This window comes from Medicago sativa, chromosome 7, assembly GCF_051527215.1.
Source record: "Medicago sativa cultivar Bolivia chromosome 7, Bolivia_mono, whole genome shotgun sequence".
NCBI classification, from domain to species: Eukaryota; Viridiplantae; Streptophyta; class Magnoliopsida; order Fabales; family Fabaceae; genus Medicago; species Medicago sativa.
This window is the reverse complement of record NC_140755.1, coordinates 77944168-77954022: the sequence shown is the minus strand read 5'-3', so window position 1 is coordinate 77954022 and position 9855 is coordinate 77944168. Positions and strand designations below refer to the sequence as shown.

Below are 9855 nucleotides of genomic sequence, written 5' to 3'. Positions count from 1 at the left end.
TTATTAATACTTCTCAAACTTAATTTAATTAATTTTTTTTTTCCAATTACTAAAACAGTGTGTTTCAGCTAGCATATGGTACTCTACTCATGCGTTCTCTCTCTTCGGGAGTTTTCGGACAATCCTCCCTACTAAGAGTAACTCCAATTCCTACGGGTAAATACCCTCTTTTGGAATTTTCCATGTTATACCTCCTTAAGATGGTATCAATGTACATAGACTGAGAGAGTCCAAGCAACCTTTTAGATCTATCTCTATAAATCTTTATTCCTAAGATATAGGCTGCTTCCCCTAAGTCTTTCATGGAGAATTGTTCAGATAACCAAACCTTTGTACTTTGCATTGCTGGTATATCATTTCCAAAAAGTAATATGTCATCGACATATAACACTAAGAAAATGATAGTGCTCCCACTTACCTTTTTGTAAACACAAGGTTCTTCTTCGCATTTAACAAAATTGAACTTTTCAATTGTATTGTTAAAACGAATGTTCCAGCTTCTAGATGCTTGTTTCAATCCATAGATTGATCGTTGCAACTTGCATACTTTGTTATGATCAGACATGGATGTGAACCCTTCAGGTTGTGTCATATACACTTCCTCTTTTAGCTCACCATTAAGGAAAGCTGTTTTTACATCCATTTGCCATATTTCATAATCATAGTATGCTGCTATGGCGAGTAGAATACGAATCGATTTGATCATTGCCACAGGGGAAAAGGTTTCGTCATAATCTATTCCTTCCTTTTGACGATAACCTTTGGCAACAAGACGAGCTTTATAGGTTTCAACCTTTCCATCTGCTCCAATCTTTTTCTTGTAAACCCATTTACAACCAATAGATTTAATATCCTTTGAAGCCTCAACCAAAGTCCAAACTTTGTTGATCTTCATCGATTCCATTTCAGATTCCATAGCACTTTGCCATTTATCACGATCCAAGCTTTGCATAGCCTCTTTGTAGCTCTTAGGATCATCATCATTATGATAATCCTCATTCGAAGTGTCATCTTGCACCATTAAATTTAATCTATTAGGTGCACGATGTTCTCGACTAGATCTTCTAAGAGGCTCTTGCACTGGATTGATTTGTTGTTGAACATGTTCTAAGATTGGTTCATTAACCTGTTCTTGAACTGTAAGTGGTTCTTGAGCTAAAGTAGTTGAGGTTGGTATCCTTGGTGTTAATTTTAAAATATCAAAGCAAGGATGTTCAACCTCATTCATACTTTCTTGAGCATTTGGGGTTTCATCATTTTCTTGATCTTCATCAAGCTCTATTTCTTTACCATGGCTACCTTCAGCAAGAAATTCCCTTTCAAGAAAGGTTCCACCTCTAGCCACAAACACTTTATGATCAGAAGGATGGTAGAAATAATAACCCATTGTTTCTTTTGGATACCCAATGAACCTACACTTACTAGACCTCGCATCAAGTTTATCTGTTTGCAATCTCTTAACATAAGCAGGACAACCCCAAATTCTAATATGTTTTAGATTTGGTTTACGTCCTTTCCATATCTCATATGGAGTTGTAGAGACAGATTTCGAAGGCACTTTATTTAGAAGATAAGCAGCAGCTTCCAAAGCATATCCCCATAAATTTAATGGAAGATCAGTGAACCCCATCATAGATCTAACCATATCTAATAAGGTTCGATTTCTTCTTTCAGATACACCATTGTGTTGTGGTGTACCTGGAGGTGTCCACTGTGAGAGAATCCCATTCTCTTTTAGATAATCAATGAAATTATTACTAAGATATTTTCCCCCTCTATCGGATCTAAGCATTTTGATGCTTTTACCGGTTTGTTTTTCGACTTCACTGCGAAATCTTTTGAACATTTCAAATGATTCAGATTTATGTTTCATAAGATACAAAAATCCAAACCTAGACATATCATCAGTGAAAGTGATAAAATAAGAATACCCCCCTTTGGATTGAATTTTCATAGGTCCACAAACATCTGTATGTATTAGTCCTAATAATTCAGAAGCTCTCTCTCCACTTCCAATAAATGGAGATTTAGTCATTTTTCCTTTGAGACAAGATTCACAAGTTTCATATGATTCATAATCATAATTATCAAGGTAACCTTCCTTGTGTAACTTGTTAATTCTTTTCTCACTAATGTGACCGAGCCTACAATGCCAAAGGTAAGTTTTATTTAATTGATTATCTCTTTGTCTCTTGAAACCGGAAGAAACATGCAAAATAGAGTTATAAGTTACATTCGGTAAGACATATATGTCCCGTTGGAGACAACCATTCGCATATAAATCATCATTATGATAAATAGAGCAAATATTATTATTAAAGGTAATACGAAAACCACGCTTGTCCAACATAGAAATTGAAATTACATTTGAAATAAATTCCGGAACGTAATAACAATTATCTAACACTAGCACTCTGCCAGTGGGCATTATTAATGAGACTGATCCTACGGCTACAGCAGCAACATTTGCTCCATTCCCAACTTGAAGGTTCACTTCACCTTTATTCAGCCTTTTGGTTATCCGCAGTCCCTGTAACGTATTACAGATGTTAAAACAACTACCAGTATCTAATACCCATATTGTAGGATCTGTAACAGTTAAAGAAATCATGAAAACATTTTTCATTAATATCTTACCTTGTTTCTTCAGAGAATCAAGATACTTCTTGCAATTTCTCTTCCAATGCCCCTTCTCTTTACAGTAGAAGCATTCAACATCAACTTGATTGACATTGACCCTTTTGTGCTTAGGTTTGGTCACACCACCAGTAGGTCCAAAAGGTTTCTTTTTCGAATTAAGCTTTCTTTTGCCCTTTTTCTTAAAGGTCTTGCCAACAACCATGACAGTTCCTTTCTTCTTTTCAGAGGTAAATTGATTCTCATAATCAATCAAAAAGTTAAGCATCTCATGCAAATCAGAGTCCATCTTGTTCATATTAAAATTCACAACAAATTGTGAGAATGAATCAGGAAGTGATTGCAGAATCAAGTCTTGAGAAAGCTCTTTCCCAATATTGCACCCCAACTTCTCAAGTTGTTCGATGAGATCAATCATCTTAAGCACATGGGGTCCAACTTGATCATTTTCACTCAATGAGGACCTGAACAAAGTTTTAGACAGCTGATATCTAGCTGTCCTACTTTGACCACCGTACATCTTCTTAAGATGTTCGATAATTTCAGATGGATTCATATCCTCATGTTGCCTCTGAAGGTTAGAACTCATGGAAGCTAGCATGATGCACTTAGTAGTGAGACATTGCTCCAAGTACTTCTCATAAGTCTTGGTTGCTTCAACATTGGTTGGATCAACCGGTGCAGACACAGCAGGCTTATCAATGATGTCGATAAGTTTTTCGTGCATGAGAACAATTCTCATGTTACGGTACCAATCATCATAATTGGGACCAACCAATTTTCCAGATTCAAGAATTCCACGGAGCGAAAGAGAAGACATACTGTTTTATCATATAAAAATTTATGAAGTGAGAACATTTTATCTTTTAAAATAAAAATGGGAGATCTCTTAAAAAATAATATATAAGACACTTGGTTGTCAAGTCGTTTCTCATATATAAATTTTAAGTCATGATGTATCATATACAAAAATAAATATCATACCACATAAGTTCCTGGTTGTCAGGTCAATCATATTGGTGTATATATTTATAATAAATTATAAATTAATTCTATCACTCCTCCGGGTAGTCCAGACGTTAAGTATATAATTAATTTTAAATATGCATCATATGCTATAATTAGTCGTTAAATACAAATTTTCTGGTAGTCAGATCAACTCTTGAATTTTACTACTAATTATAATAAAACATTTTTATCATTTATTATAATTAATTATTAATTATAAGCCTCCTGGTTGTCAGGTCATTTCTTATTACTAATAATTAATTATACATTAAAGTTGTATCATATACAAGTAATGCACAATACATATTTAACATTACTATTATAACTTTATAGGCATGTTTGATATAAATAATATCAGCACGTATATATGTATATCAATGCAGAAAAACATACGTTCAGGAAAGCATAAGGAAATCGAAATTCATATAGCATATGCAATTAGTTTATTTATTTATCATCATATATGACATAGAAAACTTACGAAATTGAATATGCACATGTACTGGAAGATTCCGAAAATAAATAAATATACATCTCATGTATTTTAAATAGATAACAAGCTAGCAATCGTCGTTACATCACAAATTTGTAATTTTAAAATATCAATATATTGCCGTAACGATGATTACTTCAAAGAAAATAAATTTCAGCTTTGTTATGGTTATTTAAATTATAATTTAAACACAAAAGAACCATGCTCTGATACCAATTGAAGTAAAAATAGTGTTCATAACACATGCAACGGAATAAAGTTTGGATCTATTTTGCGCTTAAATTATAAAACTATAAATTAGATACTAAAAGTGTACCTTTGTATCAATTCTTGAAGCATGAAATTTCTTCAATGATATGAAGACTCTACGTGTATCCACACCGAGACCAATTCTTGCTCTCAACCTTTGAGTAGTGGAACAATAAAACTAGAGCATATTTTGTTTTGTATTTTGTTGTGTTGTGTATTTTGATCAAATCACTTAAGGTCTATTTATAAGTCACACACACTACTATCAAATAGAATGTTGACTCATCTTAATGACCTTTTTAATTTTATATGGTCAATTATTGTAAAGAGCATTTAACAAAGGTTAATGCTAATTGCTTAAAAGAAAGAAAATGGACGTTGCAGACTGCATGAGACTTTGACCATTTTAATTTCATATAATTGTGTATAATATACATAAAAACACTTCCATATATATATATACAATTGACTATATGAATCAATTAAGATGTTCAAGGTACAATTGACCATTTCCATATAAAATTAAAGACGTTTCTTCAACGTGTAATTTATTTAATTTAATTTTTATTTATTTCAAAAATAAATAATTATAGTATGCTCAATTTAATTATATATATTATTTGTATTCTTTGTACTAGCAAAAATACAATAACATTCCACTTAGAAAATTTATATTTTGATTAATTAAATTTTCCAATCTAATAATCAAATAATAAAATAATTCTTTAGCAAGAACTAGAACACTCGTTTGTGTGTGACCCTGTAGGTTCAATACTAAACTGGTAATAGATTAATCAAATTAATATATTAATCAAGGTAGGCGTCTAGTAACACTCCTTAACGTCCAGATAGTATGAAGTATTATTTTACTTTCAAGAACCAGTTAGAATAATATAATATTTTTCTTCCGTCGTTACAACTCTTGTTAACTCTAGAGCATGGTACAATTGTCAAACTCTAATAAGTTAACATATTTGACTTAAGAAACTCATTTCTTCTTTCATTTAATTTCCCTGGCCAGGGTTTTAATTTTATCATAGAGTTCAAACTCATTACCAAGAGTTGACGGATCCCATCTTGATTAGTCATTAATTATACAAGTATTTAATCGTATCCAATATCCTTTCAACTAGCACCCTAAGGTATTAGGTGTTCAGAATCAAAATACAATAAATAACATGTTAATTACCATGACAATCTCAGGTCAAAGAAAATCATTATATTCTTTCTTGAGAATTTTTCTATTGACATTTTAAGGTAATATCGACCATTAGAAATTCTCAGTCGAGTCAGTTCAATGATCACATCACTATATGTATCATCTATATATGTAATTTAATAAATGAGACTTATTAATCTTTATCCAATAAAGACTATCACATATATATTGATCTATCCGAATTATTGATGTCCTACTCACAATAATCATACGATCAAGAACAATTTAGATTAAAATAATAAAAGACTTGTTTCTCATTATCATAATCTCTATCATGATAACAAGTCTATAGTCTTAATCAAGGACGTTATCAAATTAACTATTTCACTAAACAGTAAACAAGATAATGAATATTTATTAAGTCTAAAATTGGTTACATAATTGATTGGATCTTGGGCATCTCCAACACCATACGCGCTTGACAAAATATTCACTAGTGAAGGGCGGCATGGAAAAGATTGATGCAACATCCGAAGGGTTAAACATCGACTATACCAAAGGAATGTACTAAATTCAACAAATAATTAATGTTTACATCCTCATGGTGCACTAATTGCGGGGTAGTCGATTTGTGAGTAGGAAGGTTGTGAATCCAAGGCATACTCCACACATTAATTTAAGAATCATCACCAATCTTCCATCTATGGCTCAAGGTAAATAAAGATTTTGTACTCCATAGACTCCTCTATGTATAACTTGGATTATGCCCTAGGTTGACATCCAAAAAATCTTTTCTCAAAAAATATTTAGCTTTAAGGATCCTTGATAGTAAAGAGGTTGAGTCGAATAAGAGTTTCCAACTTTGCTTACCAAACATATAAAGGTTAAAAGCTTCTAAGTCCGGAAAGCCTAGACCTCCTAAGCTTTTGTGACGAGTGAGCTTGTCCCATCATAACCAATTAATGTCACACCACCCATTCTTTTTAGATCCCAATAAATGGAGTTCATCATCCTTTCTATCTCATCACATAGATGTATTATCTTAAAATATTACTACTTTGTCCTAAAATAAGTGACTTTATTGAAAATATATGCTATCATTTATCTTTAAAAATTATTTTTTTATAATTTTGATTTCTAAGGTTTTTGTTGGTTCCAAACTCCAAGCAATTTCCATTTTTTTTTTTTCCTTTTGAGCATTTACAGTGTTATTTTCAACTCCTTATCCATTCTTGTCCCACTCAACTAAAAAAACACAACATATCGTACCATTCACTTTGCCAAAAAATTTACCCTCAAACACAGTACTTTAACCAAACAACGCTATCCATATCCCTCTCATAGCGAGCATTGCTCAATCCACAACAATGGCTACAACCCCTTCTCTTCTACACTCTTCTGCTTCTTCCTTTCTCTCTCAATTTCGAGCTTTTCCAACCCAATTTTCTTCTTCTTCGTTGTTATCTCATGGAAACAACAGATTGGTTTCTGTGAAAGCTGATGCTTCTGGTGCTGTATTGGTGGAGAAATCTGAAGCAGAGAAGGTTTATAGGCTCAAAACAACTTACAATGACAAAATTGTTCCTTTGCTTATGGAAGAATTCTCCTACACCAATATTCATCAGGTTGGTTTTTGTTAAATTTGGACTGTTTTTTTGTGATGGGTATTTGTTTAAATTGTTTGATTTTGCGTTTTTGTTGGGTTTATGGGTTAAAGTTTGAGTCTTTTTTGGTGTTGGTATGATGGGGTGTTTAGATATTTGGATTTAGAATGTATCAATTTAGTTTGTGCAAAAAAAAGAATGTATCAATTTAGTCCCTCACATTATGAATATTCCAAAATGATCTTTGAAAATGGAAAGTTTTCATCAAATTTGTCCCTCTGTTGAATGACATTAAATGTATGTTTGGTTCTGTGTTGACAACAATTGGTTTTGAGCGATTGATTATGTAAAATTGATTTTGACTAAAATGAGTTGAAGGTAAAGTGATTTGTGTTTGGATAGATTCGTGTAAAAGTGAGTTGAACCATATAAGTCTGTGTGTAATCAATTCTAGAATTAAAAGCTACGAATCCTCTCTTTAAGTAGAATCAATTCGGCAGGCGAAAGCAACCAAACATGTCAGAATTGATTCTACATCTCTAGAATCAATTTTAACTGTATCAATTTAGTCCCTCGCATTATAGATATTCCAAAATGAATTTTTGAAAATGAAAAGTTTTAATCAAATTTTCCTCTCCGTTGGTATTTGTAGGGACTAGAATGACATTAAGTTGATAAATCTAGGATGAATTTGAAACTGAGTGAATAAGGTCAGAGATATATTTGATAACATGTCTATAGAGAGGGATGACAGTTTTAGAGATCATTTAAGAATATTGATAATATGAAGACCAAGTTGATAGAACATTACAAACCTTTAATTTCAAGTACCAACTTGAGTATTTACTCTAGGATGATTTTATCTATCAAATTTTGCAATGCTGAATATTGTTTATCCCTTTTTTCAGGTGCCTAAAGTTAAGAAGATTGTGGTAAACTGTGGTATTGGAGAAGCTGCACAAAATGCAAAAGGTTTGGATGCAGCAATACTTGATCTAGCACTGATCACTGGGCAGAGACCTGTTAAGACTCGGGCGAGGAATTCCGTTGCCACCTTCAAGATCAGGGAAGGTCAACCACTTGGGATTGCTGTGACACTCAGAGGAAAAGTGAGTGCTTCGTATTCAATTGATATTGCCTTGCCTAGTGAATATATTTTGTGAACACGAGATCATTATTTAGTTTAATTGCTTGACATTTTGCCATTTTTTATACTATTTAGTATTTTGAACAATGTCGGTATCATGAATAATGATATTGTTAGATTCTAGTTAATTTGCTGGTATAGTTAGATGCATTGGTGTAATGAACTCTGATTAGCGCTGAGGTGCTTCAAGGAAACTACTCCGAGACATGTGGCCACTGTTTGTTAACTTGTCTAGTATAATGCATTTGGATCACATGTAAAGTTTTTGGAGTTGGGAATATTCTTTGTTGACATAATATATGCATTCCAATAATCAAATATTATTTTGTAATAGAATATGTTTACAGACGAAGCATTATTTTCCACATACCAAAACAAAGCGTGTAAAATTATTCTCTTTTATCATGAGAATGATACTTCAGAAGTCAAAAGTTTAGTTAGTTTGGATTTTTTCTCATGTGTATGTGTTTTTCAACAATTTGTGTTTAAAAAGAGTGCATGCCAGGAATTTACTGAATGAGCATTGATAGAGTTTCCATGTTGCCAAAAAAAAATAGATTATACATGGCAATGTATGTGAATCTGGTTTCATTTTGAACTTCTTTATTAAAGAAATTGTTAAGTACAATATAGTTCTACATCGAGTACCAAATTATAGTTCTACATCGAGTACCAAATTATAGTATTTTGCATTACTTTAGGCTCATATTCTAACACAAGATTTAAGTATCTGTTAGCGGCTGTGGTTTCTTTGTGATCTTTGAGATTGTAGAAAATTGAGGTCAAACACGGTTGTGGAGACATCACATGAAAAACCTTGATGTTGCGTCCACACCTGCGGCCGTGGCCTGTATTTTAAAACCATACAAATATATTATACATGCTTTGCAACTTTCTTTGTTTTTATATAGCTGAACCCAAAATCTAATACCTGTTGGTTGATATTTGACAGATAATGTACTCATTCCTAGACCGTGTTATCAACTTAGGACTTCCTAGGACAAGAGATTTTCAAGGTGTGAATATCAGCAGCTTTGATGGGAATGGAAATTACAACATTGGTATTAAGGACCAAACTGTGTTCCCAGAGCTGAAATCTGGTATAGGTACACCTAGAGGAATGGATATCTGCATCTCAACAACTGCTAAAACTGATCAAGAAGGACAAAAATTATTGGCTCTCATGGGTATGCCCTTCAGAGAGGGAGTTGAAGTTACTCAAGTAGTTCGCAAAAAGAAGTTGAAGTCTCATCATTTTGATCCAAAATCAAAGGGTAGAGGAGACAGAGCAAAGAAGTAAAATCATTTTTTTCATGCAGAATCAGAGAGATAATAACGAACTAAGGTTGTAATCAGAAGATAGATTGTGTTGTACCCCCCCTGTTTCATTCAGATGTAATGTAATATTGTTGATTCTTTTTGTAAAAGATGTGGATGTTTTCATGTTGCCATCAATCAAGTTTTTATATGGTTGTATTATGATCATGCAGATCTTGCTTGCTTTCTGATTTCTATTGTTTTCTAAATTATTTGGCTAACTGGACTATTAATATTTTAG

General features: G+C 32.6%; 1 protein-coding gene across 1 annotated transcript; it reads left to right on the top strand.

Moving 5' to 3' along the window:
- Positions 1-6886: 6886 nt before the first annotated feature.
- Positions 6887-9805, top strand: LOC146908785 (Ribosomal L5P family protein). The gene is made up of 3 exons (XM_085722901.1): positions 6887-7171; positions 8059-8259; positions 9250-9805. The coding sequence occupies exons 1-3, from the start codon at positions 6914-6916 to the stop codon at positions 9595-9597; spliced, it is 807 nt and encodes a 268-aa protein (XP_085579027.1). The 5' UTR covers positions 6887-6913; the 3' UTR covers positions 9598-9805.
- Positions 9806-9855: the final 50 nt, after the last annotated feature.

Bases quoted from the DNA above. Each gene is read 5' to 3' on its own strand.
- LOC146908785 (XM_085722901.1), top strand. From the start codon at position 6,914: ATGGCTACAACCCCTTCTCTTCTACACTCTTCTGCTTCTTCCTTTCTC. The intron at 7,172-8,058 runs GTTGGTTTTTGT...CCCTTTTTTCAG, and splicing joins CCTACACCAATATTCATCAG to GTGCCTAAAGTTAAGAAGAT. The intron at 8,260-9,249 runs GTGAGTGCTTCG...GATATTTGACAG, and splicing joins CTGTGACACTCAGAGGAAAA to ATAATGTACTCATTCCTAGA.